Here is a 23,948-nt window from a genome sequence, read left to right on the forward strand (position 1 = left end):
GACACGAGTGGGAGCGGTGACCCACGGTGCCTCACCCCTGAGAGTTCAGTCGGAGGGATTTTCCCCTAAGCCACATCCCTTCTGCCAAACCAAAGCACTCGTAACGGGGGGTGGGAAATGAGTCAGCCCTCAAGAGAAAAAAAAAAAAAAAGAAAAACAAAACAAACCAACAAAATACCATGAAAGGACATGAAACTGGTTTGAAAAGAATGTTAGGTTAAATAAATTTTTAAAATGCAGTTTTTCTTTTAAATTTGCCTTCTGGTTGTGGGGGTACAGGATGAACTCACATCAGACTGATATTCTTCTCCCAGTAGGCGTGAAAACAAGATACTTTCTTCTCCAGTCTCCATCCCTTAAAGTTGGGGTGAAGACTGTCACAAGTCTACAAGCAAAGCCAAATACTACGATCTTTGTGATAAACTTGAAAACAGCAACGTGTGTGTTTGTCCTGAGTAATGAGGCTGTCTTGTGTGACTGATCTTTAAGAAAGTGGAGGGGAATTTTAAATTTTTCTCGGTGAAAACTTAGTGCCTGTTTTCAAGGCCATTTCCAAGAAAGAAAACCATATAAGTGCACTTAAATTTGTTTAAAATTAAAGAGGAATTTCTCTTCTTCATTTCCTAGCCAGGGGTTCAGAGTCGTACCCTCTGCAAAACCACAGAATCAATTAGTTGCAGAGCAGCTTGGCTTAGATACCCAAGCCACTTCTGTAACAAACACCTGAAATTTTTCCTTCCACTGCTGTTCGCATACAAATTGCCCACAACATCATTTGCGGCCGTTGGAAATGAGGTTGTGCAATTCCCAGCAGTTTTTATTGGCAAGGCTTCGAGATGGCTGTCTCCCAGCCCTTCACCTTAAGCTTCTGCCTTGAAAAAATAAAAAAGTTAAATCTTAAATCGTTACATTGTGGAGGATCAAAGTGATAGGAGACTGACATTTTGGAAATTTCCAAATAAACAAAAGTGATTAAAAAGAAATCAAACTCCTAGGCTAACCTCAGAGCCTAAAAAAATTCCAGTGATAACTTTTCTAGCAAACCAGGTTTATTTGGAGTTTCTATCAGAAAAATAAGATTTGAAAAATGCCGATTGCAACAGAAGTTTCGTGTCCAAAAAAAAAAAAAGAGAGAAAAAAAGAAAAAAAGTGGACGTGGAAAATCTGGAGACTTTCAAATAATCAGCACAAACCAACTCTATTTTGACTCATTTAATGACACTGTTAAGAAAGGGAGGAGGGAGCTTTTAGAGCTTTTAGTCTCCACTTATTTTCATGACAGCTAAATTTTTTCCCTTAGTTGTTAGAAACCGAGCAATGCCTACACAGTTTTTGCTTTCATTCCAGAAAGCAAATCCATTCTTCTCTGCCTGCTGCAGCTATTCTTAGCTGGCTTTGATATTTCTATCAGCCAGGAGAGCATAACAATGTTATCATGCTAACAAATTCCAAAGATTTTACATAAGCTCTTGAGTGCCTTTAAAAAAAAAAAAAAAAAAGGCGGTATTGATTACACTGCTCGTGTTTCATTAGCCAAAGGAGCTATGAAAAAACAACGGGCTGAAAGAAGAAAACAGAAGTTTGATGAGTCTCGGTCTGGTGAAGCAAGCGCTCAGTTTTTCAGGGCACCGTTTACACAGAGAGGCCAGGAGGCCAGGTTTGTGGCTGGAGAATACCAGCTAGTTCAGGCCAGCAGATCGCTCAGATCCTGCTTGTCTACATACAGCCTATTCTCCTCATTTGATTTTTATAAGCGGACACAACCAGACATCCCCCTTACTTAAGCGACTGAGGGCAGTACAGCATGTGTGGGAGGGGCTGGGTGAAAAAGGATCACAGGACCACAAGGCAGCTTTCTCTCCGGCTGATCTGTCGGAGCCAAACTCTGCTGATACCCCTCCACGACCAGGGAAGAGGACGGGTTAGGCCTGGGCAAACCCAGAAGAGCTCCCCAGAAAAAGCTTACCAGGGAGCAGAGCCCAGGCGCCTTTCAGCAGCGAGAGCGAGACTCACACAACGCAACGGGGCCGGACCATGACCACGGCACCAGATGATGCCACGCAGCGTTTCAGGTGGACCTGAGTTTCCGGAACAATTAAGCCTTTGATTGGAGCGATTAAAATCTCTCCACTTACTACGATTTGAGAAGGAGAGCTTCTTAAAGGCTAAAGGGACTCCACCACAAGAATTAACCTGCAAGATACTGGTTTGGTTAAGGTCTGTGTAGATGAACAGAGTGCAGACAGATCCAGAAAGCATGACATTTCCTTACACAGTACCCAAATGCTAAGGCATAACAAAACCTAGATAAGTCCCTCCTGCTATTAGTGAGACGCTTGAGCTCCCACATACTTAGGTGAATATTGATAAGACAGCCTCTAGGGACACTCCCCACCTGCAGTCCTGCTTCCAGGCCTGGGGCCCCCAGCACAAGGACGTGGACCTGCTGCGGTCCAGAGGAGGCCACGAGGGTGACCTATGGAGGATGTTCAGCCTGGAGAGGAGAAGGCTCCAAGGAGTCCTCATTGTGGCCTTTTAGTACTTAAAGGGGCTTACAAAAAAGATGGAGAGCAACTTTTTGCTCGGGCAGACAATGACAGGACAAGAGGGAATGGTTTTAAACTAAAAGAGGGGAGATTTAGATTAGAGGTTAGGAGGAAATTCTTCACTCAGAAGAATGGACTGTCACAGGTTGCCCTGAGAAGCCGTGGCTGCCCCATCCCTGGAGGTGCTCAAGGCCAGGTTGGACAAGGCCCTGGGCAGCCTGGGCTGTGGGAGGTGTCCCTGCCATGGCAGGGGCTTGGAACTGGGTGCGCTTTAAGGTCCCTGCCAACCCAAACCATGCTGTGATTCCGTGACATCAACATAAGAAGATATCATGAACTGAAACCTGCTTTTGAGCTTGCAATGACCACAGGCAATCCAAGGTAACAGGAGCGGGCACCCCGCTCACCAACACTTGCATTTTTACCTGCTGGGTTACCTACTGAGTCTATCTACAGGCATGCTGAGTATCAGCCCCTAAAGCACACACCGCCTAAAGCCAATTTTAATATCTTTGCTAGATCGTGACAGCAACAGACAACTGCTACCTGTGGCCATTTAGATTTGGAAACAAAGACTGCACCAGGCTGCTTGCCTCGTTCATTTTCAGAATCTAACTCTCAGCACTTTACACACTTGACCTTTTCTTGTTCAAAAAGCGTTTTACCTACAGGAGCTCTCAAAAAGGGCAGAGTGTGGTCTTTGCTCAAGTTGGGGGTAAAAAGAAGGAAAAACGGAAAGCAAAGGATAAGAGAAGTACTAGGAGTTCTGGCTCTTCAGACAAGGCTCCAGAGAAGTCTGTTAAGAAGCACTAGTGCAATGCAAGCATGCCAAGATGCAGAAAAACTGGAAGGAAGCCACATCCAAGTCATGGAGAATATGCCTGTGTCTGTAATTGCTATTCTCAGAGCTGCCCTCCGCAGGGTTCAAAGCTGGGACTAATCCTACTTTGCATATTCTATTAGAAACAGGGACAGCGGGGCTCGCTGCATGGCATCCAGCTCTGCAGGAAGCCAGAAGATAAGAGTTGGAATAAAGAAAACAGGGGGATACGTAGGAGACACAAAAACGATTTGGGGAAAATAGGTGGGTTACTTGGAAGAAGCAAAGTTGAAAGCCAATCAGAAAAAAAAAAAGTAATCAGAAAGTAATTTTTAACTTAATGAGAAAAGAATGGATACTAAACTGCCTGTCCAGACATCAGGCAAAATCTCACAGCATCCTTGCCAGACTTCTTTAGCAAATCCCTGTATCTGATTGAATAAACGTAATTTCTTGTGGAGCACTGAAGGATGTTTGAAAAACGGCCGCTCGTCTATCACCTGTGTCAATACATACCTAACGAATGTGCGACCAAGGTTCTCAAGAGTGTTAAACAATGTTTTCAGTACAAAGATGTACCTGCAATTTAGCAAGACCAGGGATGATTTACTCCTGTACTTTAGCAGAGGAAGAGATAAAATAAAAAATAATAATAATAATAAAAAAACACAACACACAGCAATGTGTCTCATACGTTGTTTTCCACTGGCATGTGCTTTCAGTACAACAGGGCATTCTGTCAGATCAGCATTTTATAAATACTTTACACTGATTTAGCCACTGCCTAAAGCACCACTCAATTAGGTCAATGGCATCTGCTAAAGTAGATGGCAGAACTCCCTTTGATTTCTTAGAAAGAAATATGGGATGTCAGTTGGGTAAGAGCAAAGTCATCTTAATTTTATTCTTCCACTAATAGAAAAGTCCCAAAATTACGTATCACAGGCTCGACCCTGCAGTCTTCACACAGGCAGAATTCGCACAGGACTCACCAGCCAGCCAGGGGCTGCAGGCCGAGCTCCTTGCATCTCAAAAAGCGTAATGGTGCTAACAGTTACCCCTTCCGGGGATAACAGTGACAGTAAGATGGGGAAAAATACAGAGAGAGAATTCAGATGCAAAGATGTCAGGAAGAAGGTGAGGAGAGAGAGACAGACTGTTTAACTTTGTGCATGTTATTCACGTGTAAATCACCTGCAGCTATTTTTCACCTTTCTTTTCTGATCCTGACAGGCTGCACAGGTAAGCTAATTTTGAATTAAAAAAAAAAAAAAAGAAAGAAAGAATGATGCATAGCCACTGTTTTGATAAATTTCCTTTTAAATCCAAAAATCTTGGTTTTGGATGATAATGGCCCAAAGTGTTAGTGCTCAAAACCCACTTGACTGATCTGAAAAGCAGCTCTACATTCCTCGTACCTCATCCAGCAAGACTGTTAAAATATTTAGCACTGTATTTGTTATGCAGACAAAAAAGCCCAAGTCAGTATTTACGAAGGAGTGAACATTCCTTTCATTCAATCGAACTTGCCAATTTTTGATGGCAAGAACAAAGCACAAAGATGATCCCAAAGTATGTCTGGACCAACTTTAGAGATCGTGCCTGACCTCCGTGTAGGACACGGCATTTTTCCAGTAGCTTTGCGGATGCCAATTGCTGCAATGCACTTTCCATATGAGAACACCGTTTAGATTCATCACTGATGTCAGTCAGTGCAGCAGAACTCTCGATTTTCCAAAAACCATCGGCAGCGGTAGGAGAGGGCCCACAGTGCAGTGCTACAGCTGGGGAAGGCCCTGATGTGCTGCAGCGTCTCAACCCCCTCGCCCTTTAAGGTGGGTGCTTTATGGACTTTTTTTTGGGACTCCCAGCCCCAAGCCAGGTCCACAGGCGTCTCCACAGCCCCAGAGCACCCAGTGGTTGTAAAGGAGCCGAGCTTCGCCACACCACCGGGTCAGCCAGTGCTGCCCTCTGTTCTCCGCACCTCGCAGACGCACGCCAGGAATGACAAAGTCTCTGCCTCGAAAAGCTCCCTTGGCACCTTTTCCAAGAGACGATCGCACTTTGCGTGTACCGGCCAGTAGAATTACAGAAAGTTATCGGGAAACTCCACGCCATCTCTAAACACCTCAAAATTTTGATATCATTTGCTATTTTGATCCATGCTCTGCTCAACGTCTGCCGTGGCCCGTGATGCACACTGAAGCATTTGAGTGGCATAAGGTATAATTTATGGCAGGGGGGTTGGAGTTAGATGAACTTTAAGGTACCTTCTAGCCCAAACCATCCCATGATTCTATGATAGGGACTCCCTGGACGCACACAAAATGGACATACACAAGCCTCCTTTTCCTCCTTGTAAAGGGATGAAGAAGTATGGAGTAGACATTACAAAATAATAATAATAATAATAATAAAAAAACTCAAGTCCTGTTCTTCTTTTCTGAGTAAGACTCAGGGACAAGGAATTGAAGCAGCCAGATGCCCAACAGTAAGCGTGCTTCCAGAGGAAAGTGGAGCTACTGCTTATGCCACGGCCTCCTTTCCAAAACTAACTTTCCTTTTCCACTGAAGATTTGAAGGGAAGTTACTGGTGCCGTACTATTGCCTCGAGTCACAAAAGCTCTTCTTATTTGTTGACCACTGTCCCACTCCTTCAGGCAGTGGGGAAGGGATCACGTTGGATCCCGCTGCTCCTGGATGTCCTGCTCATCACAAGGGCACCTTCCTGCCCAGTGCCACAGCTGGGAGGAGAAGTAATTCCTCCACATCCTCTGCAGAAAGAAATCCCACAAGGACTGGATGTTCCGACCACAACTTTGCCCCTTCAACCGTAGATCAGTGGGGTTTCAACATAAGGGATCTCGTAAGAGATGGAGCTACACAGAAGCAGTGGAGATGGGAAAAAGCAGTACTGAAGTAATTCAGAGCACAGCATTTCTTTCTCCTAAATACACTATACTTTTTCCTTCTGTTTTGTGGTGATTTAGAGGGGAGTGTAAGGAGTCTTTCTCCCTGGACTTTGTCCATCAGGCCCAAATTCCCGCACCGAGCTCCTCGAAAAGCACGCCGTTTTATGCACAGCTACCACAGTTTACCCTCTGGAACAATCAGAGGGCAATAAGCACGTGGAGGCCGCTCTGAGACAAGCAGACAGCTATGACCAGAGCACACGCAATGCCGAGCACAGCCTGAAGTTCAACTACACAAACCCAGCTTTGAGCTCAGAGGGAGAGCGGACCGGCCAGCGTGTCGAACCCTCTGAAGAGAGACCAGCCAGCCCAGCTCATCTCTTCTGCTTCTCGCCCACACGACAAACGCGTGTCCCTCTAAGAAACGAGCCTGGCCGAAAGCAGAGACCACTCCCTACCTCCTGCCCGTGCCTGCTCGCTCGGTGCGTGCGCGGCACCGCTGGGAGCCGCGGCCCCGCAGTCGCAGCTGCCTGTCGGTACAAACCCGCCCGCTGCCAAAACAGGTGAGCGTGAATTCCTGAACAAATGCAAGTATTAAGCAACCACTCCACGCATTGCCAGCAGCTGTTCCGAGAGCCCTGCCCTGCTCGCCACAGGTATTTATTTAAAGCGTGACACCCGCCCTGCCGGCACACGCATGCGCAGACACAGCGTGGGCAGCCCCTGGGTCCCCGGAGGCCTCCGAACCAGGCCGCGCCGCCACCACCGTGGTCATGGCAAGGCTACGGGACCGCGAAGCCGCCCGCGAAGGGAGACACAAAGAGAGGAAGGGAACTGGAGACAAACACCGGGCTCTAATTTCATTGTCATTTCACGGGCAGAGCCTCAAAGAGAAAGGCGTACAGGTCAGACTCCAGCACCTGTAGCCCTCCGTTTTGCTGGTGAGAGGAGATCCTGTGCGGCCTGCGTCCCCGGCTCCCAGTCAACCCTCCCCCTACATTTATTTTCACAGTAATGCAAGCACTTGAGATATTTTCACCTTAAATACGGTTTTATCATTTTGATTTCGAAGGAATGTGGCACCGGGACATTTTCCCTCCTTACTCAGTTAATATCCCTGCAGTTTTTGGTAATACCGAGGAAGGCTCCATCTGAATTCACTCAGCATTCCTGCTGAAGCGGCTCAGCTTTTCACCGTCCCTGGCTGGGGAAGGAGAGGGGGACAGCGCCCAGGAAACTTTACAGGGTTACAAAGACAGCAGTGATGTGACAGGATAACAGCAAAGCACTGATCCTAACTCATAATTCGTTTGAATTAACCGCACATCGAACTGGGAACTCAGGCAGCAAAGTAGAAGCTCCCACAAAAAAAAGCCTTTCTCGTTTCTGCTAGGTTTTGAAAAATAATAATAAAAAAGCAACAATTCCTAGACTCCGCGAGTCCCAGCTACGAATTCACATCTGAAACAACTTCATGTCATTAGAAACACTGAATAATACAGTGATCAAAGGCACTGTCAGTGCCATTATAACATGCGGGAGGATAAGAGGGAGGCCCAGACAACTAACTGTGAGTAATTGGGTTATGCTGGAAGCTTGTTTTTAAATGCTGCAGCCCGCCATGCGAATGCTGCAGGTCTGATGTAACTGGGTCACTAACGCTTAGGCAAAAGCCTACTAACTTCAGGCTAGGAAGTGCTATTTGGTTGCCTAACTTTAGGCTACGAGATGCGAATGCTGGGAAGCATAAACAAATCCGCACGGACAAATGTAGGAAACTGGAACAGCAAGTGGGACAGTTAAGGATCACACTCCTTGGGTTTTAGGACACCTCTGCTCTTACACCCAGACCCTAGACATTACTTCAAATTTCTTCCACTTAATCCCCATTTAAACACAAGAGGAACTAAAAAGAAATTCGAGAGCAGAGTAACTGCCCTGCCCTCCCAGACAATGCGTAGCCGCCTCGAAAATTGTATCCCCGTCGAGCCCCAGGGTCCTGACAACCGTTTCACATAGCAATTTAAAGTAAATACCTTTCAGTAGGCAGTCCTGCCACAGCCACGTCTGGAAGTTTGCTGAGGTCAAGTGTCGCAGGCTCCATAAACGCAAGCGGGGATAGCTTTCTTGTGGCATCCTGAGGTGAGCCTTCATGTTCTGAATTCATCTCGCCCGGCTGATTTGCAGCCCCAGGGAGGTCTGCACACTCAGAACACTCGCCCTGCTCCATCCCGGCAATAGGTGCAGAGGGATTTTTGCACAGCTCTGTCTGCAGCTCTTCAGTCCTTGTGTTTAAAGCTAAGCCACCCTCGCCGGTGACTAACATCCTCGCAGTACCTGTTTCAGGGATGTCTCCAGTTGTTTCGTTACCTGCCTTTGCTGTGCTTGACACTGTGCCACTGTTTTCTTTTATATCGCCCTCAGTCATATTGCCAGATTCTAGCTGAGAGTCAGTTTGCAAGCAACCGTTCTGGCTGGCTTCGTTTTTTAAGTAATCCATTAACCCGTGCGTGGTCCCTTTCTTTTCTTGCTGTGGATCTTGTGTACTTTCTGATGTTTCCAGGCACTTCCTATTTCCCGGCTCATCCTGTATCATCTCTGTGTCATTCTGAGACCTAATGTCATGCATAAGATTGCCAGGAACGCGTGTCTCCTGATTTTCCCCAGGTAACACATTAAAGTTGTCTGGCAGTTTTTCACAACTGTAAGATCCTCTCGGAAGAAGCGCTGAAGCTGCCACATCAGAGATGCTCTTGGCAGTGTCTGGACCACTGTACTCATTTTTCCCCTCTTCATTTGGCTCAGGATCCCGGCAGTGTTCGGGCTGACAACTTACATCCTCTTCAGATGAAACCGGCTCTGCAGTACCCTCTGTAATTAAATTATTTTCCTCTGCGGTAGCAGCATCGTCTAAGTCACTCTCCCGCATGCCGCCTGTAGAGATCCCAGCTCCGCTGGGTTGTGGCTCCCTGTCAGAATAGGCAGGGAAGTTCTCAGCTGCTGCCCCGGCAGATGAAGCTGGTCCTTGCTTCTTTCTCTCCAAGCTCATTAGCGATTCAGGATCAACACCCCTAGCACACACGCCTGCCTTTCTTTCCATCTCGCTGCTCTCGGGGTGCTCAGCGTTCCCCGTTGGCTTCTGCAGGTTTTCCAGAGAGCGCTCAGCAGGTGCAGAGCCCTCCGACCTCGGGACCATTGCTAAGCAGCCAGCAGGCTGCCTGCTTTTCTCAGCGTCCCGGAGACTCGCTGGTGGCACTGCATTTTCTTGTTGCAGAGGTGCGGGAGCAGTGCAGGAAGCCTCAGCAGCTAAAGGCAGCTCTGGCCCCTCTGCTTCCGAGGTGCCCCCAGGAGCTGCTTTGCCCCCCTCGACCGATCCTGACAAGTTCTCAGCGCCGCACAGCTGCGCCCTACCCTCGGCCACTGTGCTCTGCTTGAAGCCTGCATGGTTTTCGGGTGCAAACTGGGGTAATTCAGCACTCAGCGTGCTGTGGACTGTTTTCTTAAATATCTGGCTGATGTGCTCCCTGAAGTCCGGGAGGCTGGAGCCGATGCCCAGAGAGCTGGGAGTCAGAACCTCATGCTCCTTCTCCGCAGACTGCCTGGAAATACTGATCTCTGCCCTGGTTGTGCTGTTATTCTCCTTTAATACCTCTTCCATTTTTTCTAAATTCCCAGGTTTCTCTAAGATCATACCGTACTTGTCATCTACGCAGATACCGGTTGCGATTTCCTCATTACAGCCGCCTTGTTTACCAACAGATGAAAGGCTCAGCAGCTTCCCTTCTGGAGCAGGGAGAGCTAACAGAGCCTCGGCTGAACTGTCACTCTGCTGGGCTTTGAAGCTTACATCGCCTTTTGTTTCTTTGGATTTAATTGCACATAGCTCTTTCTTCAGCTTCTCCGAATTAAACTGTGATAAGTTTCCAGAACCCTGCCCCGTGTTTAAAGCCTCTGGCGGGGTTAAACTTCTGTCTCCTTCTCCCTGAAAACTTTGGTTTGGAACATCTTTGCCGCTGACGTCCCTGCCCCCTGCAGAGCTGTGTTCTGAGTTGGCTCTTTCACCTGCGCTTACCCCAGGTGGAGGACCTAAATGCACAGACACCTGAGAACCTGGAGCCATCTGCAAATTGGAGTTGCTTTCTAAGGCGTTCTGGCATGCTACAGCTCCCAGCTCATTATTTAGTAATTCCCCCCCAGTGCCGCTGTTTGCATTGCTTCCAGCTTGCTGGCCAGGATGATTGACTGCAGAGGTCAGCGGAGGGGGGGCCGTCAAATTTGCTTGAGGAAACCCAGGCTCCTCTGGTGTCTTTTGAATGCAGCTGGGTTTATAAGGCTTATCGGTGGGAATTGCTTCCCCGTGAGCCTGTAACAGGGAACGACATCCTTTTGCCCCTGGACTTTTATCGCTTTTCACATTGCTTGTTTCGTCAACAGCAGCACTGTCCTCACAACTCAGCTGCACATTTCCATCTGTCTGGACGGGTCCCCCGTCGGCAGCCAGACCCTCGGTCTCTCCTGAGCTTTTTGCCACTAATGACAGCTTCTCTTGAGTTTCTGGGCTAGATATTTGAGGATCGTTTTTCTCAAAATTATCAGAAGTATGTGCTATTTCATGAGCACTTGGCAAAGTCTGTGCTATGTTAGTGGCACTTGCTGAATTCTGCGTCCCTGGAAGAGCATTTACAGCAGAAGCATGGCTTTCACCAGTGCTGTCTTTTATCCTGCATATGCTGACTGGCTGCTCCTTCTTGTCAGATTCTTTAGAAAACGTATCTCTCTGACATGCTTCTTCATGCTGACTAGCTGAGATCAAAGAATTATTGCCCTGCTTGAGCTTGTTTGAGTTTTGCTTACTGCAGCAGTTTTCTTCTGCCTCGAGATTGGTTTTGTTTTGCTCGTTGCACTCTTGCAAATTAAGTACGATCACACCAGAAATGTTTTGCAGGTGTTCACGGCTGCACGCATCCTCTGGCACCCCGGCACTACTCCCAGCCTCGTCCTCTTCTGCTGCTGTGCCAGGGTGATGCTGGGCTGGACCTAGCCCAGCAGATTCTTTATTAAGGTTGTCGGAAATGTTTCGAGGCAGTTCTGGTATGTCGCTGTGATGCTTTACTTCCAGCTCAGGTTTTAGAGGTCTTCCTGTGTGTTCCTGATCATCTGCTCTTGCGACTCCTGTCGGACTGCTTTGGTGTGTCTGCTGCTTGTGTCCTGCGTTCGAAGCCCGGTCTCTGTCACCAGCACTCACCGACTTCTCCATCTGCTCCACGTGGGGAAGAGCAGCTGGAACATCCGCGTTTTCCTGCAGATCTCCAACACTGCACTCCAGGGTCACCGAAGAGCTGCACTTGTCCCCACTGGTGCCGTCACCCACTCCTTCCTCCTGAGGTGGCCAAGGGACGAGCTCTGCCCTACCGACTCCTGCACAAGCCATCTGCACGTTTCCGTGACTTTCTGCAGCCCCTTGCTCCTGCCGAGCTTGCATCAGCATATCAGACTCGTGCTCAGTTTTCAGTGCCAAACCTTTGTCCTCCACAAAACTTCTCACCGCGGCGTGGTGCTTCTCCCGCTGAACAGCGGCCTCGTGCTCTTCGCTGTCCCCGGCAGTGCTGCAGGTGGCAGTGCCGCGAGGCACGTCGCTGAGGTGCCCGCACTGCTCTCCGGTTTCCAAAACTTGTGGGTCCTCCTCAGCTTGAGCAGCAATGCAACCCACGGCCCCTGCCAATTCATTTAAGCCCTGACGTTCAAGCATTGATCCGGACGTTTTTGCACTTTCTTCTGACTCGCTATAGCTCCCAGGCTTGCCTCGACTCTCCGTTTTGTACCCAGTTCCTAACGCGGCTTCTCTAGGAAAAGTCTCTTCCCAGGACTCATCCTGCTTACTCTGCAGAACATTATTGTTCTCAGGGCGGAGGAGCGGCGAACTGTGTGCCCCAGCTAAACAAACCTCTTCAGCCCCATTAGAGCCTGGCTGGCCCAAAGTTGTGTCTTCTGTCTCAGAGTGAAAGCAATCAACGCTCGGCGGGCATCCTGCCCTCGGACGCTGCGGCGAGGCCGCCAGCGCAAAGCCGCCCTTGTTCTCCGGGTCATCTGTGGCAGCTGCTTTCTCCTCGCTCAGTCGCTGTTCAGGCGTACAGCCCAGAGGGTCTGAGTGGTCTTCAGGTGGCTTAAAGTCACTGCCTAAATTCAGGGGCTTTCCCACAGCTTCTTCCTTTGGGCCGCCTGCTGAAGCCTTTTCACAAAGACTGGGTTCTCTGGGATTGGGGCTCAAGGGGGTTTCTTCTGCATCCCGCTCGTGGCTACTAAGAGAGCTCAACAGTTGTCTTTCTGCCCCACTTGGCCCTTCAGGTAATGCACTGGTTTCTGCCACGTGTGCCTCCTCTGCTCTCATTCTGTTTTTCCCTCCCGATACACTCACATCAGCTCCCTTTTGATTCGGCTCCGCGGCTCTGCTCAGGGAAGTACTTAATGCATATTCTCCCAGTAATAATCTTTTATCTACCGGGGAAATTTCCTTGGTGGGATTGGTAATGGTTTCTGCTTCAGAAAGCGTGGTGCTTTCTCTAGACACATCATCAGCTTTTATGATTTCATCGCTACTGGCTTCATCTTTTTGGCTTTCAGTTGTGACAGCTGATTTTTGTTCTTCCTCTTGCTTAAGTGATAAAGGCGCACTGAAGTGCTCAGCACTAACAAGCTCATCCTCCTTTTGAAGCTCTCTTTCAAAACTGGGTTCATTTTTTTCAGAGGCTATTTTCATTGCCTCGCTTTTCATCGGATCTTGATAGTCATTTCCAGGCACATATTCCCTCAAAGGTTCTTCTGGCTTTGGTACCGGGAGGAGACTTGGCGCATTAAGGGGTAACTCTGACACTGAAGTACAGGCTTCGGATTGCTCTCCTTGGCTCCCGGACAGAGCTGGGTTTACCTCGTTCCTTCTAGCTGTTGTTACAGCCCCCTTCTGTGTACTACAGACCTCACTGATCTCAGGCCTCACAGCGAAACCCTGAGTGTTTGCAATTGCTCCAAATTTTTCACCATCTGAGCCTCCTGTTGCTGGATAATTTAGGATTAAGGTTTCCTTTTTCATTAGCAGACCTTCTCCACCATCTGTGTCCTGTCTACCTTGCTGCATTACAGCCTGCGGCTGACCTACTTCCAAAACTCCCAGCTCCTGCTCGGCCTCCTGAGCAGTAAAATAATCCCCTGCTTCTTTGCCCTGGGGAAACGTGCTGACATGTGCTTCCCTCATGTCACCCAGCTGCTCACTCTGCCCCAACACCCCTAACTCACTCAAATTAATTTCTGTGACTCCTTGCATTGCTGTAGGAGGGCTGGGCTGCAGGCTTGGGTTTCTGGGATCCTCCTCACAGGTTTTCAAAGAAGCAGGTGCAGTAGGGTCACACTCGGGGCCTCTGTCCTCAGATACGCCACGTGCTATTCCCTCTTCTTTGTCACTCACTGGACCCGGCGGTGGCACAGCTTCATTGCAGTTTGAGGCTGGCAATTTGTCATCGCTGCTTGCAAGATCTGCTGCGACTTCTTCTTCGGAAGAGCCTGCTAAAGGCATTGGGGTAGGCAGACTTCCCTCTTTTCCTTCCGCTGTCTGCTGTAGGACACTACAGCCTGCTTGTCCTCCATGGTCTTGCAAGGCACTGCTCTGTCCTGTCACCTCTGCAGGCACCACGCTTGAATTTGGATCGGACAAATCTTCAGCGCTGGAGCTACTGATGCCTTCATTACTGACGCTGCCAACAATGGAAATGTTTATTCGTTTCACGTCAATATAGACAAAGAAGCAAAGAACAAAAACAACTCATGCCATTGGTGTCTCAAAGCCATGCAGTACATGCACTGAGAAGCTGCTAACCTGCTGCCAGGAGCCAAACCATCAGGACCGGTGAGTGATGCTCGGTACAGCAGCAAACGGCCTCAGTCCTGCCTACCAGCCGCCACGCTCATGACATGTATTTTAACCCTTCCACAGTCTGTGTTAGCTAGATATTCCCCCTGCCCTTAACAGACTGAGGGAGCAACACGGGAAAAAGCGACAAAAGCACCAGAAGAAACACCAGCAGAAGCAGAAAGGAAAAACCTTTCCATGAGGCCACGTTGCACAGAGCTCAAGGCTGTGACTGCTGTCGCGTGGCCGTGCTTTTATTGAGTCATGGAGGTTTAAGGGCCCATCTGCCGTGTGTTTTCTCCAGCCAGCCAGCACAGCTGATCCTCGCCGACCAGTCAAAGGCCTCACCCTGCAGAACGATGCTGCTGTAGAGCAACACACACCCTGTGAGGTCATTTCACTGCAGTGTTTGGTTTCAGTAGGTGCAAGATCACGTTCGTGTGATCTCCTCCCCACCCAGTAAAGATAGAAAAAAATGGAAGTAGAGATGACGTGGATGCTCTAGCTGCAGAGAGGAAATGATTTTTCATGTGCACCGTGTGGGCCTCAGTTTCCACCGCTAGGTTTGCAGGCGGTGGAATTGATTAACCTTGTTTTCCCCCTCGCCTCCCTTGAGGAGCCTGGAGGTATGTTCATTGCCTTAGAGGACACTGAAATACAGAGCCAAAACTGAACATAACATTGGACCTAGGAAGGAGAGGCGTCATTTACCTGACATGAAATGTCTGCCCACCTCCTCCCATCCAAAGCGACGGGATGCCCCATGCTTTTGGGCTGTGCTGTGCTGCACAAAATGCACTTCCAGGTGTGTTCACTGCATATCTCCTTGTGCTGAGAACTGGGCAATGCCACAAGCAATTTCTTTATGAGAGGGCTGCATGTAAAACTGAACGTGATCCTAAAAGTCTTTCTTCAGAATCCTTGGGACGGAAAATGAGCTAGCCTTTAAAGAGCTATTCAAATTTACCTACATTAGGGTAAACCTCAAAGCTCAGGAAAAATATCTGTAACATACAATTAATTTCCTGTTTAATGAAGTTCCGGCGATGCTTAACATCACTTTATACACTTAATTTATAACACCAGTATGTTTTATTTAAACTCTTTGAAATTGTTTTGCCAAAAGGATTTATTTTTTTCCCAGCACACTGAAAACACCTCTCAGTATAAAACTTACTGACACTGGGAACACCACCGATGGCGAAGCAATATTTGGTATCTGTCGGATCGCTGACAACGTGGGGCATGACGGGACGTGAACAAAAAACCAGGAGATGCCAGGAGGCTTTCCCTAAAGAAGGAATACTCTTTATCACCTGGCATTGATTTTGCACTCCAGGAAGCTTAATTAGAGGAGAAGGTGCAGTAACCACAGAGCTGAACTGGGGAGAGGATGGAAAAAGTGGGAGTCAATTGCCATTCTGGCTTCTTGTTCGTTTTGCAGGTTTACGTTCTTATTGATTAAATTGCTCATTAGCAGCTGGGTGCCCCGGATCCTTCAACCTGGAAGCAGGCTCCCAGCAGAGACACAGTGTTCAAGCTGGGGGGAAGAAGCCCTCTAACCCCCAGGAGGCCGAGTGATTTTATTCTATGATTCTATGAAATTCCTCTAAGACTTTTACAGACAGGGCCTCTTTGTTGCATTAGACTTGTATTTGCAGCTATCAAATACAAAACTCTTCCAAACAAGCCTGACGTGGTTACATTTTCTGTAATACAGTTGCTAAAACCATGAATTGTCTACTGCCAAGCTGGTAGCAACTGTTTAAAGAGTCATAACAGCAAATTTATTACTTTGCAGATTCAAGGGAAGAAAATAATCCTATGAACTAAGCTGTTCACCATTACAAAGCAACTACAACACTTTTTCTGGTGTATGATAGTGCTGAAATCCTGTTTGTTTTACTTGGGAGTAGATGAAGGAGGAGTCCGGACAGCTTTGTGAGTAATGTATGCTGAACAGAATTAAAATGAAAGTGCTGGCACATGCTTGGAGGGCAACTTAAACTATCACTTTCTGAATGAAGTAATGCATGCTCATCTTCTGTGCTTCTTCAGCTTGCCTCAATGTTTTATTCAGGACCACAGCCTAGAACTAAAGGCTTTAGTTTCCAATCATAATAAGGTACATCTGGATTCACCTGTTTGGATATCTCCATTTAAGCTTCTCCTTTTGATTAAGGTAACAAGGAAAACCATACCAGGAACATACCCTACATCTTCCTTTCAATTTTTTCCTGTAATCTTGCTTTGCTATCTGCAAGACACTGCTAGTGGTTAGACAAACATCTGTCAGGAATGACTTAAGCACAGTTGATCCTACTTTAGGGCAGAAGGATGGAATAGATGACCTCTTAAAGCCCCATTATCTTCCACTCTTCTTAAAGGGAATGACACTACAGGGAAGTGACACCACAGGCTGAAGATAATTCCCCTCTTAGGAAAACCCAATCTACATGAAAATTCATTAACAATCAATAATTACCTGCAGGGAGCTGGTATTTTCAGACAACCCATTCACTATGAACAACATCAAGCTGTGGCTATAAACTTTTTTTTCCTATATACAGGAAAAAAATGTGTGTTTTCTTTTGTGGTTACTTGATCTCTTTTGATGGCAATCTGAACTGGCTTGACATTATTAAGGAAAAAATTCATACCGTAGGGTAATGTTTAAAACAAAACATGCAAACGAGAAAGCATGAAAGAATGTTAGAGTTCCTCATCATTTGGGTAGGGCTCAGGGCATAAAGAGTCATTCTGCTAGGAATAATTGCTGCATGCAATAATTGCTGCACGCAATTGATGATAGGTAAGAAAATAAAAATAAAATGCAGTCATGCAAAGACCTAGGTGCATATTTAACTCAAAATACCCAAGTGTCTCACTGCACACAAGAGACATCAAAGGGAACCTTTCCCACGTCTTAGAAGTTAGACACACATTTAAGGATTTGCAAGTTCAGGGCTTTAACGTACTGACCATATGAATGCTATCCTTCCAGTTACGACATCAAACAACAAAAAAGCTAAATCTGTATACATCTAAAGTCTTTGTTTTACATAAATAATTACTGAGAAATTGCTTGTTTGGAAGCACATTGCAATTTGCCAATTAATACCTGTAGTTAACCCCTTCCACCCCCAGGATATCTTGTGGTTGGTCAGAGCTATCCTGAACCAATCTAAGAGCACTGCTGATTACTAAGACGTTTATTAGGGCAGCACTGGCTGGGTTTTGTTTAGGGTGTGTAGGCATAAAGGACGTCAAGAAATCCACGACTTACAGCGCGTCTCCCATAAATAATTCCGAATTAAGAGACGTGCCCAATCCACCAGCCATAAACACGAGGCCTATTTCCCTGCTCTGCCATCCACAGCAAGGGCAACAGGCCAGAAGATAAAAAGAGCAGCAGCCAGCCAAAAGCCGTCTGGCTGGTGTTTGCTCTGAGTGTGTGTGGGGGGAAACTGAGACGCCCAAAGAGGTTAAGCCTACTTGATAAACAACCAGAAGTGATCACCTAACAACAGAAAAATCGCAGATAATTGAAATGTTCCTTTCCTTATTCCCTTGCTTTCCTTCTCAGACATTTAGTAGCCGTTAAAAGGGCAGCCTGCCTTTCTAACCCAGTCCCACCTGTGAGGGAAAATCGCCAAATGCCAAAGCCTCTGAAACCCAGCGGTCACACACGGTTGCCATCCCCAGCTGATGTAACTCACAGAATCACTCGGAGGGGTTATATTCCCGGGAGCGTAACAGTCTGAAATCTGAGTATGGAAGCACTGAAGGGTACGAATGCACAGGCAGCCCTGCAGCCGTGGCACAAGTATAGCTGCTTCTCAGACGTTTCTCTTCTATTTCCCCTGACACACGAGAGACCAGGGTTTACATTTGGAGTTCGTACATTTGGACACGCCGTGCTGGGGGCCTTTGACTTTACTTACAGAATTCTGCATCTTAATCTCTCCTAAGAGCAATTGAAAATTAATTAGGAATACGGAAATCATTTCCACATTCCCTTCAAAAATCAAAAATAAAAAAAAAAATAGAGTTTTAGAGGCAAAGCAAGACGCTATTTGAACTTCTCCGTGTAAACAAACACATGAGAAATCCATCATCACCAAAGGGCTGCTAACAGCAGCCAGATTCCCCCGCCCTCCCTGGCTAGCTAAGATTTCAGGAAAAAGTGAGGCAGGAAAATGATCTGTACGATCCCCCTGGGAACCATCTCCCTCTTCTGCCCGAAACCCCAATCACTTTCCACCTCCTGGTTCCATACGCAGAATGAGACGCGGTGCCCGCAGTGTTTTAAATATGACCAAACTAAAATGTTCTAACGTTAACCGCGTGAACTGCGGTGCTGCTGCAGCAAGCAACCACGGCCAGGCATTCAGCTCCTGTCCCCCCGGTCCCCGTCCGAGCGGCCCCGAGAGCCAGCAGGATGCGTGGCACTGCGCCCACGGTCCCACAGGATGCGCGGCTGCTCGGGCTCGGCATCCTGAGGTGGCCCTCGGGTCCCACAGGATCTGTGCGCAGCACGAGGAGCGGGAAGGCGGCCGAGTGCATCCGCCGAGAGCGCCTCTTCCACTGCTTCTGGGCGTGTACCTTTGAAATTGCTCCGTCTGCTTATTCCACATCCTGCAGGAAAAGTGCCTCTCCTGGGCAGGGCTGCCCAGCTGAGGGCTCTGCAGGTGTCTCCTCTGCCTGCATGCCAGCAGAAGGCACGGCTACATCTCACACACCAACGCAAAGCCCGAGGCTTGCTAAAAGCGCTGGAGAATAGTTATTTCGCGCAGAGGGTTGACAGATTAATCGCTGCTGCTGTTGCTTTTTAACATACGGTACCAGTGACAACATGTTAAAAAAATGGGAGTGAAGCAGTGTTTTAGGTTAAGAGTCAGACATTTCGACTCCCAGAACATGAGAATTTAAGACTTGCTGGAACAATTTCTGAGAATTTCTGGAGGACGGGAGAAAGGCACCCAGAAGATTGGAAAAAAACACGCAGTAGTTTTCCATACAGATACTCCATCAGAAGACAGCAGGTCATAAGATTATAACAGTTCAATTCTGGGTGGAAAAGATGCGTTCAAGGCAGCATATGGGGGTGAAAGTTGAAATAAGCAGCCTGGAATCTGAAACTTCAAAGCTTTTTCCGTTTATTGTCTTTGTTTCTATTTTGGCAGGCTATAACCTAGAAGCCACCCAAAACCAGGCATGTGCCAGCAGTTTCAGGAGTAAGGCTAAATAAAAAGTAGTTGCCTGAGCCCCTGCCCATCTAATATGTTTCCTGAAACAAGTCTTGTGAATCCCTTCAAAATGAGTCACTCCTCTGACGCTCATCTCACAAGAATCATGATTTTGGATGGCGATGTGTTAAGCTGTTCCAGGCAGTGACAATGTAACTCTAGGTATCCCCAGTGCTTGTATTTAAAAGGAGCCCCTAAAGAACTGCAGCTGTGCCATTCTTTGAGCAATACATTTAAAAAAAAATGCAAATTGTTCACAGGACAGTGCAGAAATACCTGTGCTTTATCATTATATAATATATACACACACATATATAAAGAAGAGCGTTCATTTGCTGCAACCACATCCTTTCAAAACACAGGAGCCCCCACCCCACAGCCTCTGGTACCACCACCGATCCATTCCAGCACCAATTTGGGCAGCTTAACGTGCCAGGTGGGTGACAGCATACCCTTGTGTCCATGAGATGTTCTCAGTCTATTGTTTTCAAACAACCCCACCGTGTAGCTACTCCTCCTTCAGTTAGCACAGGCCACGTGCAAGCAGAGCCGACACTAAAGTAAACCATCACAGCCGCAGCTCAGCTGCACTGGCCGTTGTTTTTCCATTCATGCTTTGTACTCCTAATACCTGCTTACAGCTGGAGGCTGAACTTGTGCCTCCCCTAAAATCCAGAGCCACGGAGAGAAAATGATCTGGCCCAGTTCCTTGTTGGACAACTTCTGGCTTCAAGTCAGACTCTGCTAACCAGTTACATCAGGAAAAAAAGAAAAAAAAAAAAAAAGAGATACTTGCTACTTTGAGATTAAATATATATATATATTTGGAAAAACTGCTGTTGTCCTACAGTATACTAAAGCATCAGCATGATTTCCACTTTGACTATTTAACAGTGGTGCTCTCCCTACCAGTTCCCTGTTAGGTGTTAGCTGGGTCTTTATAGGCAGCCACTAGAGAAAGTTGTGTGTACACCTTCCTTACTGTGTGGACAAGAAAGTAAATACAGGGAGATACTTTTCGAGAAACAGAATCACAAACTGTAATTTAAGCCCCCTGAGACGTGTTCTGCTGCTGCTCCGTTCCCAGGCTGAAGGCAGGACATGAAGCAGGTCAGTGGCTGGCACAGGCACTGTGTTAGGTGGATGCTGGCACAAATGCTGTTGGAGTATGGGTGTTGCAGTTCTGCGAACACAGCCTAATCCCCACCATTTGGCAGTTTCACACACAACCCGAACTTGCAGGAATGTTAGTCATTCTAGGTCTACAGATGAAATTCAGGGGTTGCTAATAGTCATCATTCCCCCCACATCGCTCTCTTGCCTTCCATTAGCATGACTGTGTATTGATAAGACCAGCAGAAAACGCCTATTTTATTGTCACAAGTCACAATGAATCACATAAGTGGCTTACAAGAAATATGTATTTTCTTCAGCTAGGACGACGTGGTTACTCATCGTTACACATGCATATAATTCAGTGATTATGCACAGTGCTGTCAAGAGAAACTAGAACCTAGGGGATACACGTACAGTTTGTTAACAATAACGACAAAAAAATCAAGCCTACCCCACTACTCCAAATTTATTATTTTCTAACTGGTGTGAGTGACGCTCCATAGCACAGCCAAACCGACCCTTGAGGACTGTAAGCTACTTTCTCTAGGTAATTTTTTTTTTTTAGATTCTGCCATTTCTCCAAGCTTCCCTGAAGTTGTCAATTATCACCTCAGTTATTACCCGCACTTGGACTTAAATCACGACAAACCGTTGCATCACATCAATAATTGGATGCTTAATCTTCATCATCTCATATAAGAAAAAAAAAAAGAAGAAAGGAGCTTATGAAGCTAACGCTATCACAGGCAATAGCATTTGAAATATTTCACTTGACTGTGATTGCTGTTTGCTCTTGTTTTTCACGTAAGTTTACATGTTTCAAAGACGGTATCCATCAAAAAGTGTAGCCAGGGCTGGTGGAAACACAAAGTGGCCCATGGCACACCCACTCCACTTCAAAGGGATGTGGCTGGTCTCTCTGCAGTGAGTTCTCCAATCTGTGAAAACACTTTAAAAGGTGTCCACAGCCTCACAGTCCTACCCATTTACCAGCAGATTACGGCCACTCATTCTAAAATGTATTTATCATTCCATCCTAGGTAACACTGATGAGCTGGAAAGCTTTCAGCCCTATGTTAAAATCATGCCGGTATTAGATGGTTTCTCCCCTGTAGCAGAGGAAAAGCTTAGTAGCACAAGAAAACTGAAGCACTCAAGTAAAAAATATTAATGCTTCAGAGAAAAATTTCCCTTCAAGATATTTAAGAAAAGCCGAATTATGTTACCTTCTGCCACCCTTAATCCCACGGAAGAATACTTAACCTCTGAAAGTATATCAATTTCATCAGGTGAATATTAAGACACTTAGAAAAGTAAGATACTGGTAAATAGTAGCTGGGTTGGTACTTTTTAGTTGGATTGTTATACAGAGCTGAGCATGGCATTCTGCAATTGTTTACAATTATGTCTTACTTCACAATACTGTGACCGTGCAAGAGACTTTTCAACGTTCCTCTGTCTCAGATAAGAGTTTATTAGTGTGTGGAAAAGCATAGGAAGTTGAGGTCAAGGGTTACCACAACAGCCAGAGCCTTGTTTATAGCTATGCAGTGAGGCGAGGAAGTCAGCTTGGTAAATAGTGAGCAGCCTTGCTTTTGTTGGGGTATTTTGAAGACTGTATCATCATCATCCATCAGGATGACAGATACTGAAAATCAGCTACACAATAACAGAAAATTAGCAAGCATCCCCCAACGATCATCGGCAGGGCTTCAATTGTATTAATGAGAAGAAACCTCATTTCTTACCTTGTACGTTCTGGAATCAAGGGAGATGTGCTCTCGGCCAGCCGCACAGCAGCAGGAAGAAGCTCTGAGATGTCCTGAGCTCCAGATCCTCCAACGCTGTTTTCCTGGGGGTTGCTTCTTATGCCGTGCCCCTTACCAGGTGGGTGGTCTAATTCTGAATCCTGTGGAGCGCTCTAGAATGAAGAAGAACAATTCAAATAGCTACTGCTATCTTAGAGTACAGGGAATTTGGGAGAATATGTAAGGTTAAGTTTTGTTCTGCCAAACGGCTCCTGTGGTAGACTTCACTACGTTGATGGAACTTGCAGGTCCCAAAGCCAAGCCTTTTTTTTTTGTTGTTTTTTTCTAATGACAGAAATTCAGAAGGAAGTGGTTGAGCCAAAAATAAATACGAGGGAAAGAACAGGGAGAGAAGAATGCAACAATTGTTCTAAAGCAGCTCAGGGCCTTTCCCGACCCAAGGAGGGTATCATCTTCTCTTTTTCCAGGCCTGGCAAATGCTTACTTGCTAATCAAGTTTGAAAGGAGAAAAGATGGAAACAAACCTTTTACACTCGATATTAGCAGTATCTTTGGAGTCAGCTTAGAGATAAAGCCAACACCAATCAAGACCCAAGACTTGAATCCAAGTCCACATTATCTCCCTCCCAGCTGAACAATGCTCAGAATGCCTCTGAAGTGAGACGGGGAGCTTGAGCCTCTGCCACGCTGCCTTCAGTAACAGTAGCTGTAGGAAAAGCTCCAGTCCCAGTAGTGACAGCTACAGAAACCTAGAACGCAAATTTGGTAATGCTGCATCACCGCTTCTTGAAGGTAAATATGCACGTGGGATCTGCACCCATGGAGACATGCAATAGAAAAAAAAAATAATAATAATAAACAAAAACAAAGAACCCCACCACAACTGTACCGCAAATTGCTGGGTTTGCTCCAGGGAGGAGCAGAGTCCCGTGCAAAGGGAAGGGCTGTGACAGGGGTGTGCCAGCAAACCCCTGGGGTTTGCAAGTCCAGGGGGTTGCTTACAAGAGGTAGCGGCACCTTTCTGATGGTTTGGTGTTGCTTGGTTGTTCGTTTTTTTGTCTTTTGATTGTTTGTATGGCAGAAGTGTCCTTAGAAGGCAACGAGAAGAAGGCAAAAGCTGCTCTGAACAGTAACTGAGTGTGTTCTTCAAGTCTAATGAAAGAACTGGAGGAAAAACAGCTGAGTGTAATGCAAAAACGAAGTCTGAATGAAGAAGCTGCCACTTGAAACCCTCTGGCATAGTGAGCAATAGTGAAAGAGAAGCAAAACTGCTTCATCAGGTCACCCTCAACATACAATCACTGCTGGTTTAATTCTGAGCTGTAATTGTAAGAAGCCCAAGGCACACCTAAGGTAAAGACACATAAGTGTATGTACTGACCACAGGGGAACTACTTCGGAAGACTGTCACAGATGAAAAGCACAGTGCACGATTCCAATTAGCTTCTTATTACTCTAATTTTACTCTCAATTTCGGATTTATTTGGTTCTAGATACAGCCAATAGATTTCCCATTGCAGAAAGTTATTGGCAGCAAAATGACATTTCTCTTTGTGCACCTGGTGTGCGCTCACACAACCAAAGGCCTCTTGATGAGAGCCAGGAGTGAGAGACACCCAGTGGACAACAAAAGCCC

The 23,948-nt window shown here is 46.7% G+C and overlaps 1 protein-coding gene across 11 annotated transcripts in view; it reads right to left on the reverse strand.

Annotated features, from left to right (window-relative positions):
• TACC2 (transforming acidic coiled-coil containing protein 2) overlaps positions 1-23,948 on the reverse strand; it is a 131,391-nt gene that overhangs the window by 82,209 nt on the left and 25,234 nt on the right. For all 11 annotated transcript variants that reach the window (XM_067000460.1, XM_067000453.1, XM_067000463.1 and 8 more), the window contains 2 exons: positions 22,292-22,464; positions 8,315-14,023 (listed from right to left, as the gene is read on the reverse strand). In XM_067000460.1, coding sequence (XP_066856561.1) covers positions 8,315-14,023; positions 22,292-22,464 — 5,882 coding nt within the window. The remainder of the gene's footprint in view (positions 1-8,314; positions 14,024-22,291; positions 22,465-23,948) is intronic.

Source organism: Anser cygnoides, chromosome 7 (assembly GCF_040182565.1).
Source record: "Anser cygnoides isolate HZ-2024a breed goose chromosome 7, Taihu_goose_T2T_genome, whole genome shotgun sequence".
In the NCBI taxonomy this organism is placed as follows: Eukaryota; Metazoa; Chordata; class Aves; order Anseriformes; family Anatidae; genus Anser; species Anser cygnoides.